At 36.2% G+C, this 16,307-nt stretch overlaps 1 protein-coding gene and 1 pseudogene across 1 annotated transcript; both read right to left on the bottom strand.

Annotated features, from left to right (window-relative positions):
• Positions 1-2,423: 2,423 nt before the first annotated feature.
• LOC115982884 lies at positions 2,424-6,482 on the bottom strand (annotated as a pseudogene).
• Positions 6,483-14,033: 7,551 nt separating this feature from the next.
• On the bottom strand, positions 14,034-15,726 carry LOC115982427 (cytochrome P450 71B34-like). Its single transcript, XM_031105024.1, has 2 exons — positions 14,811-15,726; positions 14,034-14,686 (listed from the first exon to the last, which is right to left on the bottom strand). The coding sequence occupies exons 1-2, from the start codon at positions 15,714-15,716 to the stop codon at positions 14,072-14,074; spliced, it is 1,521 nt and encodes a 506-aa protein (XP_030960884.1). The 5' UTR covers positions 15,717-15,726; the 3' UTR covers positions 14,034-14,071.
• Between the last annotated feature and the right edge of the window lie 581 nt (positions 15,727-16,307).

Below are 16,307 nucleotides of genomic sequence, written 5' to 3'. Positions count from 1 at the left end.
ATTTAATCCAAGGTGGAACAAGTGAGATTACCATTCCGGTTTATATGCTAGTATGAGATTTTCCAGCCATTCCAGCCGAAACGAAATGGATTTAATAACATTAGTTTTTGGAATGGGATGGTGGTCCCCACTTGATGAGTCAATGCATGATTCATTCACCCCTCAAGTGAAGTGAGCGCAACCACTCTTTCTACACTAGTGCGTATTTTAATGTTTGATTGTGTTGTACGATATTGCAAGTTGCAAAGGTAAACGATACTTGTAAGATTTCCTTGTAAGATTTTGGAAGTCTATTTGGTTAGGTCCATGATAGATTGTGAATTTGTTATGATAAGAGGATCTTTTGTTGGGCTATTCTGGTGTAATCAATCAAGAGGGGGCATTGACCGTAAATGAATCGAGTTGCTAATGAGGAGCTTGAACTCCAGTCAGAAAAAAGATTTGTTTATGTTTGTTTGTTTGTTTAAAAAATAAATTAAATTTAAGTCTAAGTTTAAACTAGACAATTAAATGAACTAGACCTAAAATTAATGGGTAATTATTAGGTACTCCTGGATTACCATAAATGCGTCAGAAAAAAGATTTGTTTATGTTTGTTTGTTTGTTTAAAAAATAAATTAAATTTAAGTCTAAGTTTAAACTAGACAATTAAATGAACTAGACCTAAAATTAATGGGTAATTATTAGGTACTCCTGGATTACCATAAATGCGTATTTCCTCCTATCAAATAACTATTGGTCTTACTAATTAAATTTATAGTGGGACCGACAATTTATGTGAGAGGGGGGAGTATGTATTTATGATAGTCCAAGAGTATTCAATAATTTTCCAAAATTAATAATACGTTTGTGAACAAACACTTGAACATTAAAGTCAATTCAAATTTATGTTGTATTATCATTATATGTCTATATATAAACTTGTCTAAAAATATAATTATATAGTCTTGAAGCTGAAGTGTTTAAGTTGAGGAGTAATGACATATAGACTAGTACGCAATTTACACATTAAAAATTACACATTTTTGTTTCAAATTTTGGATTCATAATATGCCATTTTGAGTTAAGGTAGCAATTGACAAACACGACATCACAACATATAGACAAAATGACTTAAATCAAAATGATATGTAACATTAGGGTCCAAATTTTAAATGGTGTCATATCTCATCAATACATATTAACTAATTTAGCACTTATATTTTTTTTATAGATATAATAAAATTTAAATCTCTTTTAGGTATAGACATGATTTGAACTCAAAATCTTTTAATTAATAAAAAAAATCCCTATTTGATGTTCAACCACATGTTTTTATTTCATTAGCATTCATTTATAGGAAATAAAAATTTAATAGATATTGTTAATCAGTACATATGCCAAAACAATTATGTTATTATTATTTTTTTTTAAATTACTAGTTTATAAGTTTATTATTACACACCTCATTAAAAAAAATGAATACTTCACATGTAAACATTAAAAAAATGACACCCTATACGGAGCACATAGTTCAATAAGAGGTACAAAGGTGTATAAGAAAAAAAGGATCTTTGTAATATGATTTGGTGGGATGCGTCATTGATTTTGATGTTGGAATTGAAAGATTCCCTCTACACACCTTTCATTGCCACCATACATGATCAAACATTTGAACATTAAAGTTAATTTAAATTTATAATATAATTTGTAATACGAACAAAGTAAGGCCTTCTTCCTTTTTTCTCCATACAGTTTGGAGTCTAAAGAAAATTTGCCCACCCAGCCTCTACTCTGTTGTTCAAAACAATTGATTGAATGACATAATTATGCCTATCGTTCATAATACTGAATAGAAACCATCAGTCTCAAAAATACTTTATACTCTACTGATTGTGATATGCCATGTGTTTTATTTATTTTTTTTCTATTTTAAATTTTAGTTATTTTATAGGTAAAATAAAATGAATACATCATAACAAATTATGATTAGTGAAGCATAAAATGGAATAGAAATAGTGGTTTTGTATTCCATAACACCACCATAGGTCATAAAGACAAACACAAATTATCTTTCAATTCCTGCCATTTGTTTATAAGAAAGGGAAATGATCCATGATCGCAAAAGCCAAAAACATACATGCTAATTGGCCACCATTTATTTCAAAGTGCTTAGCAATATATATATATATATATATATATATATATGGGAGAGGCTTCTGTCAAGTGACTAGTTCCACTAGACATGCTAGGGTACGGATACATGTCCAAAATTGGACATGTGTTCACATCTCAACCCGTCCAATGAAACAGGTCACTGGACACAAGTCCAACCCTATATATATTACATAAAAGCAACTATTCCTATGGAGATTATATTTAGAATGGAGTGAGACGTGGGAGAGAAGAAAGGGAGGGGAAGAGTGTTGACATAAACTAATATTTTAAAACAATTTGATTGGCACAAGGTTCAAAGTTGTTTTCTTATTGGTAGTAAGGCTAAGACCAGCTTCCTCTTCCATGTTGATATCTTCCTCTTTAATCCCATAAGGTAATTTCCAATTGAAACAATATAAAAGATTTGCAAGTGCAAGCTCAACTGTTGTTGTTGCCATATACATCCCAGGACAACTTCTTCGACCAGATCCAAATGTCAATAACTCAAAATTTTGACCTTTATAATCGATGGAGTTATCCACGAACCTTTCTGGGATGAATTCTTCTAGGTTCTCCGAGTATTTAGGATCTCGTCCTATTGCCCAGGCATTAACTTGTACTAACATTTTTCGGTAAATGTCATACCCATTGTGTAAAGTTGTGATTTACAAATATGTATTCTGTTGGCTTTTATTCTGTACCAAATTTGATTGTAATTTTATTCAATCTTTTGTACCCTGTATTTATTATAGGATTTGATTGTAAGGGTTGTGTGTTAGAGAAAGAGAGTGTGAAGACTCAAGCAATTGAAGCCAGAAGATTTCTCGCAGGTATCTCGCGAAGTGAAGCATGTGCCTTGCACATGACTGGAATGCAAAGAGTCAGTACAGATGGAGACAGCTATGTTTCGCGAGTAGCTCGTGGGTAAGGCCTTCCCGCGAGACACTCATGAAACATTCTGTTCTACCAGACTGTACTATCTGATACACACTTTCTATACCCACACTATATATACCTACATTACCCACAAATGTTGAGGAGTGCTTCTGAGAGAAAACCCTAGCCAAACACCTTAAGAGTTAAAGATTATTATACCCATATATCTCTACACATAAGCTTGTGGATTTCCTCAACTCTTACCTCTCCATTTCCATGCCATTGAGAGATTGATAGCCCAAACACTTACCACACCTTTTCAGAGTGTCAAGTGAGGTTTTGATACTGCTAGGAACCATTGTAAGAAGCCAAGGATGGCAGATGCAACATGAAGCTTGTTGCAGGATCTGGAGAGTTAGACAAGACACAGTTTCGAGAAGCCTTGTTGGAGTAGGAGCTTAGAGGGCTTAGGTACTGCGGGTAGATTAGGCTTGGAGCCTCTCTTGCTAACCCATGTATCCCAACTGATTGTCTAGTGGATCGTTTACCGCTTGAAGGGCGGCGGAGAGGTTTTTCGTCGAGTTCTTCGATTTTCTCTTCAATAACACATCGGCGTGTTATCTGTGTTTGCATTCTTCTTCCCTACTTTTTTACATTTCGTTTTACTGCTGTGTTTATATGAATATATGTTGGAGTAGCTTGTTTGGTTATTTGCTCGCATTTACACTATTCCGCACTTAGAATTAAGTTAATGTAAAATCAATCGAGTCGTAACTTTGATTGGGAGGGTCTAAACAGCTCTTGTGTTTTTTAACACATTTTCGAGCTTTCACATTAATCTTAAAGTGTGACATGGTTTCTCTTGGAAGAAGTAGAGTTGCTAGAGGATGCAATCTAAAAGTTTCTTTAACTATCATCTTTAGATAATGAAGGTGGTTAGTGTCACTTTCAGTGACTTTCCCTTTATTTCCAATGAAATTTCTAACTTCATCTTGTGCTTTTTTCATCAATCTTGGGTTCTTAGCAAGCTCTGCCATCGCCTATATCATGGTAATTGCACCAATAAACAAATATAGTAACAGGTAAGTAGATGAACATGGGCTAATTTGATAAGGTAAGTAAAGTTAAAAAGAAAAAAAAAAGGAAAAAAAAAACATGGGATTAATAAAAGATTGGCAGCTTACCAAGATGACTGCCTTAATGTTATGTTTTATGAACCGAGCAGCATCACCAAACTCAACTTGCTCCCTTTCAATTCTCAGCAGCACATCGATAATGTCTTCATGCTTTAGTTTTGTCCTCTCAGGATCAAGATGGAGATCAATGACCTGTTGGAATAAAGTATCCAACTCATGAAAAACCCTTTCAAGCCTTTTAAATCTACTAGAGAAAGTGTCTATAATCCATTCCACCAAGGGAAAGAATTTAGATGCATTGTAGCTTCTTATCATGGACACTACTGTTGGGGTTTATTCCCTAAAATCCAATTTATTGGCATGTTATAAATAATTAAGTTGTTTAATTATATGAGACTATTTGGAAATGAACTAATGTGACATTATCATAGTCCATGAGATGCATTGTATGTGATTTATATGATTTAGTCACAGAAGATATAAATCACAAGTTCCTTGTAAACACAAAATGTAGTTCATAGTCGGCGATGAAATTGGGTATTTCATCTGTGAAGACTATAACACAACAACTATTATGATTTATCTTGATCATGAAAGTGGAGACTTTTAGTTAATGTGTTGATGTTTCTTAAGAGTTAAGACATATTGACCTAAACCGCTGTGAGATTAATTATTCAATCAACAACTGTCACCTAAATAATTAATCTCATGACTTCTAATTTCATAGACTCTCAATCCTAAGAGGGTAGTGAACTCGATCATGAAATGTAGGTTACTTTGATATATCAGAAGTGAGATCTAATATTCATGGTCAAAACCTCAGTATGTTAGGTAACCACACGAAGTATTGAGGGAACACATATTCTCAAAATGGTATCCATAATCTCTTTTTATAGAGACACGAAATATCCCCTTGAGATAAGTTTAATGGGAACTGGTTATTCAAGGCACCCACTTTAGTAAGGAATTACTAAAGCTTATATTTATTGAAATTGGATTTCAATAAATGTGAATAACCAAAAGATTAAACCGTGTACTCATAAATAAAAAGTTGTTTACAAAGTAACAGTTCTTTATGACTTTGTTCACTATGGATATTTCATGGAGGGGTAATATGATATTATTAGAGTCTTGGGATATAATTTATTAATAAGGCCTAGAGTGCAATTATATTTATATAGTGGTATTAAATATAATTAATGGTAACTTTGACTTGTCAAGAGTTGACAGAAAAACCCAAGGCTCATTAGAGATAGAGTCTTATTTGTTCCCTTTGGTCCCATCTCAAGTCACTAACTAAAGCCCAATTGTGTAGGCCCAAAAGGCTAACCTAATTAGATAATCAATTTTTATTTAATAAGAGTTATTAAATAAAGTAACTACTATGGTAGTTAGTATGTACGTATGATGAAAAGAAAACAGTTTTTCTCGGCAAGGAGAAGAAGAAGGATTTTTTCTTTGAGAATCAATGTACAAAAAGACTGATTGAGAAACCACACTTCTTGGGCACCATGTCGAATTGAAATGAAGATTAAAGGTATTCTCAAGTCTTGGTTTTGGATTTCACTACATCAAGGTACGTTTTCTATTCTTTGTTCTAGAATTCAAGGTTACATGTTATCTGTCATGAATGAAGTAGATTCGTGATTGCTGCTTCCGCTGTATGTTTTGTATGAGATACAAAACCAGGTTTTCCAACAACTACCTCATCAACCACTGCTTGAAACCTTTCATTGTCTAAACCTCTCCCGCAGAAACTCTTACCAAAACCAATCCTAAAATTTATACTTGCAGTGAGGGCAAACAGCTTCCCAGAAAGATCAATAATGGTTGCAGAAGATGCATAGTGAGATATAGAATCCACAGGCAAAGCAACTTCTTCTTCCCTAATGAACAGATAGGATTGCACGCTCTTCACACTAAAAAGCTCAAGAACACATATTTTCCTTATCTCTCTCCAGTAATCACCATAAGGTGAAAAAGCCATGTCCCTATAATTGTAGGAAAAAACTTTAGAGCAAGCTAAGGGAGGTCTACTACAACAGGCAAGATCATTAACTTTTAAGGCTTCTCTTGCTGCCTCAACAAAAGATATTATGACAGTTCTTATGCCACTGAGTTGAAGAAGCATCACAGAGCCATATTTCTTGGAGAGATGTCACATAGACTGGTGAGGCAACACACCAAGTTGGTGCAAGTTACCTATAATAGGGAGCTTAGGAAGGCTTGGTGGAATGTTCTTTGAACAATGCCCATCCATCTTTTTTTTATGAGCAACAAAAGAGGGAGAACAAGATGAAGAGGAAGCCATAAAGGTATGGTATCAAGAGCCATTGAAGCTATATCTTTATGTCAAGTTAGTAAGTATCCTCTAAAATTGTTCACCTATAAATAGCCAGAGATACCAGATTGAACCAAAAAAAAAAAAAAAATTTTGTATGTAAGTTTTTTGTCCCCATTAGGCGGTATGATATACTTAAAAAGCAAAAATATTGCTTCACACAATTTCTTACACTCTGGTATACTACATCACATTTGCATGCGCGATGTACACAATTTTTTCAATTTTTACACTCTAGCTAGTATGTACTACATTCACATTTGCATGAGTGTAATATGATAACATTTTTTTTTTTTTTTTGATATCTCCACTTAAAATGGAGAAATATAATGGAACGTACAGCCGATATACATACAAAATGAATGTGATATATACTAAGTTTTGGCGAAAAACACATTTTGGTCCCTACATTTACAGCTGATTCCCGTTTTAGTCCCTAAGTTTTTTTTTTACCGCTTTTAGTCCCTCTCCTGAAAAACGGTTCCATTTTGGTCCTACCGTTACATCATAAACGGATATTTCTGATGTGACAAACAGCATTGATAATCAATAATAAAATAATGTCTACAGTAACCTAACTTGCCACTATTAGTTACTCCCCGCCCTTAGTAGTCACATGCCACTCACGTGACGGTCCCTAACCCAAGCAAAACCCCAAATCACCCAAATAGAAATCCCTAACCCCCAAATTTCCTCAGCTCCTCGCTCATCAGTCACCACATGGATTGAAGTCCCTCACCAGTCACAAACTCAAAAACACCTTCAAATCAATTGCTCCTCGCTCACCACACAGCCGAAAACCATCTTCAAATCAACTGCTTTCCATGGATTCAAGCTCGATGTCATCAAGTGGAAGCTTGAGGAAAAGGGGCCCAGCCCGATGCTTCTGCTTGGAGAAACCCGTTGTGGTCATTTCATGGACATCTGACAACCCTGGAATAAGGTTCTACGGTTGTCCAAATTACTCGGTAAGGTAGTATCTCTCTTTGTAATGTTTTTAAATTTCTGGGTTTTTAACTTTGGAAGCACTTCAGGTTCCCTTTAGCCTTTCTATTTTCCTTCTTCATTTTCGTTTCAATCTTGCAATCCCCTTTAGTCTAAGTCTAACCCCTCTCTCTTTCAGTTACAGACCTTTTATTTCTCTTAGTTTTCATTACTGTCTCGCTAAGACCGTCATTTTGATCTTAAACCAACACAGCTTCATAATATTTGACAACCAAATTTTTTTTGCTAATTCGTAGAGAAAACCCAAGTTGGTTTTCTTGTCATGGGAACCCAGAATTTCTTTTCTTAAATAAATAAAAAAATTTAAAAATTTAAGGAAAAAAAAAAAAAAAAAAAAAAACTCAGCTTGTTGCTGACAATATAAATTGTGCTAATACAAGAACATTGTGCTAATACTATTTTAGTTTCTGGTAAGGTAGTATTTGCTAATACATTTTTTTATTTTTTTTCATGATTTTGGTTGTTCATTTAACATCATTTATTTGGCCCTTGGGTGTCAGGTTGGACGCAAGTGTAAATTTTTTCAGTGGCTTGATGGTGAAATCTGCGAGCGTGGCAAGGTGCTGATTCCGGAGCAGAGGCAACAGATTTTGACCCTTGAAGTTGCCATTGTAGGCTAGAGGAAGAGAGAGAAGAGGTTGCTCATTTGCCTAGGGCTGTTTCTGGTGATAAGTGGGATGCTACTTTGTTTGATGCTTCTTCTGGTTGGCTAAATAGGTGGAGGGGAAATGGGTCATTAGGTGGGTAGGTATTAGTGGAAAAAGGCCTAAATTTTGTTGTATGTATTAGTGGCAAAAGGCCTAAATTTTGGTCTATGTATTAGTGGAAAAATGCCATAATTTGTGTTGGAATGTGTTGGTATGTAGTAGTGGGAAAAGGCCTGATTTTTTGGTGTAATTCTCTTTGCAATCCAAGACTTTAGCAATGGAATATGGTCTTTTTAATTAATCTATGATTTGTGTACCAATTTATTACATTGTTGTTAAGTGTTTGTGCCAAAGCAGTTTGTGATATTAACTGTGCATCAACTGTCAATTTTGATATTAACTGTGCAATTTGAGAAAGCATCCTGTTTTAGACAGTAATTTGACACAACAATTTGACACAGCAATATGATACTGCAATTTGACAGCAATTTAGAGAGCAACTGGTTGTAAAATAAAAAAGGCAGCTCTTTATGTATTAAAGGAGCTGGCTGCAAAATATTTAGCATCACTCAAAATGAAGGAGCTGATTGTAACATATTTAGCACACTAGCAGCCTGCATAATTTACCAAACCTGCATAATTTCTGCATAACTTACCAAACCTGCATAATTTCTGCATAACTTACCAAACCTGCATAATATACATTTATTCATACATCATTACATCATTACACATTAATTCATACATCATTACACATTAAACTGGCTACTGCCCAGCACATTAAACTCCAATGCTCACCAAACCTGCATAATCACCAAACTGCCCAGCAAAGCTAAAAACCAGCAAATTTGAGTTTAAGCCTTTTAAAAACTAAAGCTAAAAACCAGCAAATCTGAATAATGGAAGCTAAATCATCATAACAATGGGAGAATAATTACAAAATATTTAACACCAATGATAGTTTTTGGTGTACCACAATAATTACAAAATATAGGACAAAGTCTACCAAGCACATTCATACAAAAAAGGACTTGGTCAGCCCATAAACATATGCCAATTGTTCTAGCAGTTACATAAACATATAAAGAGTGCTTCAACATATAGCACAACAACAAAAAAAGGCCCTGCTTCAGTTTGCTATCTTTTAGCAGATCTCATTGCTGCCATATATCTTGCTGCATTCCCAGTTGCATTCAAGGTCTCAGTAGTGACTGTACTTCTCTTCCTCTATCTTTTTGGTCTTGGATTGGACTGGTTATCAGTGGGGGGTGGATGTGCACTTGTGGTCACATCATCATTAGAGCTTGGTTGTGCCCTATGTACTGTTGGCTGAGCATCCTTGGCTGCCTGCAAGCACAAGCACAATAACAATTAATAGTTTGCCAACTGAAAAACAAAACAATGAGGATATCTAAGTCAAAGTGTATATTTACACTCCTAGTGGTCCTACTGGCTTGGGATGCACTCCCAGGCAAGGAGGAGTTCCCTCCTACTTCTCTCTTGCAGCTCCTCTTGTTGTGTTCTAATTTCCCACATAACTTGCATTGTTTTGAGATGCCTAGACCTCTATTTTTTCTGTGACTTCTAGGTTCATTAGGCTCCAGTGCCCTCTTCTTCTTAGGCCTGCCAGGAGGACTCCTCTTGACAGGGGGTTGCACAGGTGGCGGTCCACTAGGTCCCCACATATTCTGGCCATTGATGTGCTCTATAATGGGTTCATAGCAATCAATGTAGGTAGTCCTTTTGTAGCAAGCATTGACATACTTTTCAGCATCTTCTCTGTTGAAAAATATACAAGAAATGGCATGGCAACATGGTATGCCAACTATGTCCCACTTCCTACAGCTGCATTTCTTCTCTTCCAAGTCCACAATGAAACTCTCAAGCCCATTCTTCACTTCAAACTTCATACGACCAGCCCAACATGCTATCCACTTGCTGCATGCCAACTTCTCCTTGTACAGCCTCTTCCTTATCTTAGGACACAACTCAGATTCCACCTTCATAATCATTTCTCTGTTTACTTGAAATCTAGTCATCAGATATAGCCTAATACACTCAAGCTGCAAGCACATAGAGAGAAAGGGAGAACTAATCATTCATGAATTACATAGGTCTATGGATCATAATGCACATGAAAGGAAGAATTATGCATACCATGGTGATTATAGGTTTGCTCCTGAACTTAACTATCGTGCTGTTGAAGCTTTCACACATGTTGTTCAAGACTGTATCACTCTGGCCATCACTTTTGAACATGTGCCTAGCCCAGATAGTTGTTGATCGAGATTGCAGCCATTTGAATGTATCTTCATCCACCTCCTTTAGCTCATTCATTGCCCTCTCAAATGCTTGCCGATAGGTAGCCTTAGCTGCTTTCCAAAAAATGTCTCTAATAAGAACACCAGGATGATTTTTCCTCAAATTTTGGTATAAATGTCTGCAGCAGATCATATGCTCGTACTGTGGCCAATTGTCAACAAAGGTGTTCACCAACCCCTGTAAAGCACAATCATTTAATTCAGCAAGCAATTAAGCTACCATTAACTACAATTAATTCAACAAGCAATAAAGCTACCATCATACCTTCTGCTAGTCAGATATGAACACCCATTTGTTGTCATCTCCTATGTTAGCAAGCAATAAATTAAGAAACTAGATCCAAATGTCCTTTGTTTCAGCCTCTACTACTGCATATGCGAATGGGAAGTATTCATCATTGGGATCTCTGCCAACAGCACACATCAACTGACCACCTGTCTTGGTCTTCAGATGGCATGCATCTAAACCAATGATTGGCCTGCACCCTGCCAAGAAGCCCTTCTTGCAACCTTCAAGGTAGATGTAGATTCTTTCAAAGTATGGCAGCCCGGTTGCCAATCCATACTCAGCTGCCAAATCACCATCATCATAAGTATGCACCTTCATCAATATTGTGCTCCCAAGACTGCACATTCTCAACTCATCATAGTACTCCCATAATTGGTTGAACTGTGCAGTGTGGGTCCCATCAACAGCATCTTGAGCTTTCTCTCTAGCCCTACTTGCCTTGCCTGCACTTATGTTAACCACATACTTCTCATGCACAACATCCTGAATATCCTTAAGCTTTATGCCAGGCTGTCTCTTAACCCTCTTCACTAACTTCTTCCCAATGTATGATGCTGTGCACCTTGGATTTCTATAGCTTCTGCTGCATGTGTGTTCCATGTTCAGTGTTTTCAATCTAAAACTCTTCTCTCTTGGCACCTTTGCAAGGTAGGCAACAAACTTGCACCCTGGCTGGCATTGGGCTCTCACTCTCACCAAGTCATTTTCACAAATTTTATACCCCACCCACCATGGACTGCATAATCAGTTATAGCATCTTTAAATTGTTTAGCTGATATGAACAACATATCCTTTTCAAACCTAAGGTTCTCAGCTTTGGCTACTGGCCTAAAGATTGGATATTTGCTGCTCCTAATAGAATTGTCAACCTCAGCAACAGGGATGTCATCATCACTTGAATCATCACCACCCTCACTGCTTGATGATGATTCATCAAGGCTAAGCAACTCCTCACTCTCATAGTCAGAATTCATGAAACCACCACCCATTTGTCCTGGTTCAACCTCAGCATCTTCAACTTGATTGTCCCAACTATCAGGACTATCTTCACCAATATTCATTGGTTGCACTTCTGGCTCTTCTTCTAAGTCACTCCTCTCATCCTCACTACCCTCACTGCCCTCACTGCCCTCACTACCCTCCTCAATTTGGTCATCAACAACTGGTGCTTTGCCAGCCCTTCTAGCACAAACTTGCTCATCATCTACCTCATGTGGCTCATCATGGTTAACATTAACAAATTCAGCATTATCATTGCCTCCAAATTGTGAAAAATCATGTTTGTACTCTTCATTATCATACTCATAATAGTGATCATTTTGAAGCACACTGTCACTAGCAAAAACCTCTACACCTACACCTTCTACTTCACTACCAGGTACTCCAGCAGCTAAGGGATCAAAATCCTCCATTGGTAACTCAACTGGTTCATGCACTAGATGCTCCATAAAGACATGAATCTCCCCATATCCCTTCACCAAGTCAGTCATGAACATAGCAACATCATCATCAACACACCAGGCATTTTATACCATAGCTTATCTACTTCAGAGTAGCCAAAATCCCTACATATACTCTCAATCTCTACTTTTGACCACCTATCTGAGTCACAATTATCCACTATATCAACTATCCCTCCCACATACACTTGAGGGTTCCACATGAAATGCCCACCATGGTGGACATGCAGAATAAAAAGCTCATTCATCCTGCATGCAAGTCATGGGAAGAAAACAGAATGAAAATGAAAACAGATATTAATAATACTTTGTTAGGCTAATAAACAAATAAAAAAGCATATAATACCAACAAAGGGATCACATGGACCCAGCCACTTCTTGAAAAGCAAGACACAATACAGACAATCAATGCAAATACCAACACAAAGATTCCATGGTTTATCAAAGGTCAATATAGTGGTCCCTGATAAACAATAGAGTCACATAATACAGACAAACAATGCAATTGCCAACAAAAATACAGTCAATATTGTGGTCCCTGATAAACAAAAGTAAAACAAACAGAGCCGCAAATAACAAAAGCAACACACAACAGCCAAACAATGCAAATCTCAACAATATTCCACTATCACGGTCAGTATTATGTCCACTACAAAAGCTATAAAGGGAGAGAGGAAGAGAGAGAGTGAGAGTGAGACACAACGAGAGAGAAACAGAGATAGATTGAAATTCCAAAGCAATAACAAAACACAACATCTCAAAATTTCCAAATTCTCAAAACCCAACAACTGAGATTCAAACCCAGAACGATTACCCAGCACTTAAAATGGCATTCATAACATAACGAGAGAGAGAGAGTTGGAGAGAAATACAACATTCGCAATCTGCTCAGCACAAACACACTGAAGCTTGCCGATTTGTGGGTTTTTTGTGCTTGTCGATTTGTGGGATTTTTGTGCTTGCCGATTTGTGGGTTTTTTGATCGGTCTTGTGATGAGCAACTGGTAAGGTAAGAGATTAGGGATTTTCAGCAAGTTCGCCGTTAGGTCTATTTCGGTGATTTGGGGTTTTGTTTGGGTTAGGGACCGTCACGTGAGTGGCACGTGACTACTAAGGGCGGGAGTAACTAACAGTGGCAAGTCAAGTTACTATAGACATTATTTTATTATTGATTATCAATGTCGTTTGCCACATCAGCAATATTTGTTTATGATGTAACAGTAGGGACCAAAATGGAACCGTTTTTCAGGAGAGGGACTAAAAGCGGTAAAAAAAAAAACTTAGGGACTAAAACGGGAATCGGCTGAAAATGTAGGGATCAAAATGTGTTTTTCGCCTTTAAATTTTAGTTATTTTATAGGTAAAATAAAATGAATACATCATAACAAAGTATGATTAGTGAAGCATAAAATGGAATAGAAATAGTGGTTTTGTATTCCATAACACCACCATAGGTAATAAAGACAAACAAAAATTATCTTTCAATTCCTGCCATTTATTTATAAGAAAGGAAAATGATCCATGATCGCAAAAGCCAAAAACATACATGCTAATTGGCCACCATTTATTTCAAAGTGCTTAGCAATATATATATATATATATATATGGGAGAGGCTTTTGTCTAGTGACTAGTTCCACTAGACATGCTAGGATACAGATACATGTCCAAAATTGGACACGTGTTCACATCTTAGCCCATCCAATGAAACTGGTCACTGGACATAAGTCCAACCCTATAAATATATATATATATATATATATATATATATATATATTACATAAAAGCAACTATTCCTATGAAGATTATATTTGGAATGGAGTCAGAAAGGGAGGGGAAGAGTGTTGACATATACTAATATTTTAAAACAATTTGATTGGCACAAGGTTCAAAGCTATTTTCTTATTGGTAGTAATGCTAAGACCAGCTTTCTCTTCCATGTTCATATCTTCCTCTTTAATCCCGTTAGGTAATTTCCAATTGAAACAATATAAAAGATTTGCAAGTGCAAGCTCCACTGTTGTTGTTGCCATATATATCCCAGGACAACCTCTTCGACCAGATCCAAATGTCAATAACTCAAAATTTTGACCTTTATAATCAATGGAGTTATCCATGAACCTTTCTGGGATGAATTCTTCTGGGTTCTCCCAATATTTAGGATCTCGTCCTATTGCCCAGGCATTAACTTGTACTAACATTTTTGGGTAAATGTCATAACCATTGATCTTAAACTGTGACATGGTTTCTCTTGGAAGAAGTAGAGTTGCTGGAGGATGCAATCTAAAAGTTTCTTTAACTATCATCTTTAGATAATGAAGGTGGTTAGTGTCAATTTCAGTGACTTTCCCTTTATTTCCAATGAAATTTCTAACTTCATCTTGTGCTTTTTTCATCAATCTGGGGTTCTTAGCAAGCTCTGCCATCGCCCATATCATGGTAATTGCACCAGTGTCAACTCCACCTAAAAATATATCCTGATAAACAAATATAGTAACAGGTAAGTAGATGAACATGGGCTAATTTGATAAGGTAAGTAAAGTTAAAATGAAAAAAAAAAAAAAAAAAAAACATGGGATTAATAAAAGATTGGCAGCTTACTAAGATGACTGCCTTAATGTTATGTTTTGTTAACCAAGCAGCATCGCCAGACTCAACTTGCTCCCTTTCAATTCTCAGCAGCACATCGATAATGTCTTCATGCTCTGGTTTTGTCCTCTCAGGATCAAGATGGAGATCAATGACCTGTTGGAATAAAGTATCCAACTCATGAAAAATCCTTTCAAGCCTTTTAAATCTACCAGAGAAAGTGTCTATAATCCATCCCACGAAGGGAAAGAATTCAGATGCATTGTAGCTTCCTATCATGGACATTACCTCATCAACCACTGCTTGAAACCTTTCATTGTCTAAACCACTCCCACGAAAACTCTTACCAAAACCAATCCTAAAAGTTATACTTGCAGTGAGGGCAAACAGCTTCTCAGAAAGATCAATAGGGGTTGCAGAAGATGCATAGTGAGATATAGAATCCACAAGCAAAGCAACTTCTTCTTCCCTAATGAACTGATAGGATTGCACCCTCTTCACGCTAAAAAGCTCAAGAACACATATTTTCCTTATCTCTTTCCAGTAATCACCATAAGGTGATAAAGCCATGTCCCTATAATTGTAGGAAAAAACTTTAGAGCAAGCTAAGGGAGGTCTACTACAACAGGCAAGATCATTAACTTTTAAGACTTCTCTTGCTGCCTCAGCAGAAGATATTATGACAGTTCTTATGCCACTAAGTTGAAGGAGCATCACAGAGCCATATTTCTTGGAGAGTTGCCACATAGATTGGTGAGGCAATACACCAAGTTGGTGCAAGTTACCTATAATAGGCAGCTTAGGAGGGCTTGGTGGAAGGTTCTTTGAACAACGCTCATCCATCTTTTTTTTCATGAGCAACAAAAGAGGGAGAACAAGGGGAAGAGGAAGCCATAAAGGTATGGTATCAAGAGCCATTGAAGCTATATCTTTTTTTTCAAGTTAGTAAGTATCCTCTAAAATTGTTCACCTATAAATAGCCCGAGATACCAGATTGAACCAAAAAAAAATCTGTATGTAAGTTTTTTGTCCCCATTAGGCGGTATGATATACTTAAAAAGGAAAAATATTGCTTCACACTATTTCTTACACTCTGGTATACTACATCACATTTGCATGCGTGATGTACACAATTTTTTTCAATTTTTACACTCTAGCTAGTATGTACTACGTTCACATTTGCATGAGTGTAATATGATTACATTTTTTTTTTTTTTTGATATCTCCAATTAAAATGGAGAAATATAGTGGTATGTACAGCCGATATACATACAAAATGAATGTGATATATACTAAGTTCTCAAATTATTTGGTCAGTGTTTTTGTCTTGTTGGATAAAATTGCATACATGTGTTCCTAATCCCTATGAAAGTTTGGCAAATATTTGGCATTATTGCACCACTATAATATACATATGTTTCTAATGCCTATGAAAGTTTGGCAAATATCCGTCTTTATTGCACCGCTATGATATACGTATGTTTCTAATCCCTATGAAAGTTTGGCAAA

The sequence above is a fragment of the Quercus lobata genome, chromosome 3 (genome assembly GCF_001633185.2).
Source record: "Quercus lobata isolate SW786 chromosome 3, ValleyOak3.0 Primary Assembly, whole genome shotgun sequence".
Classification (NCBI taxonomy): Eukaryota; Viridiplantae; Streptophyta; class Magnoliopsida; order Fagales; family Fagaceae; genus Quercus; species Quercus lobata.
This window is presented reverse-complemented; position numbering and strand designations above follow the sequence as displayed.

Bases quoted from the DNA above. Each gene is read 5' to 3' on its own strand.
- LOC115982427 (XM_031105024.1), bottom strand. From the start codon at position 15,716: ATGGCTCTTGATACCATACCTTTATGGCTTCCTCTTCCCCTTGTTCTC. The intron at 14,687-14,810 runs GTAAGCTGCCAA...TTTGTTTATCAG, and splicing joins ACATTAAGGCAGTCATCTTA to GATATATTTTTAGGTGGAGT.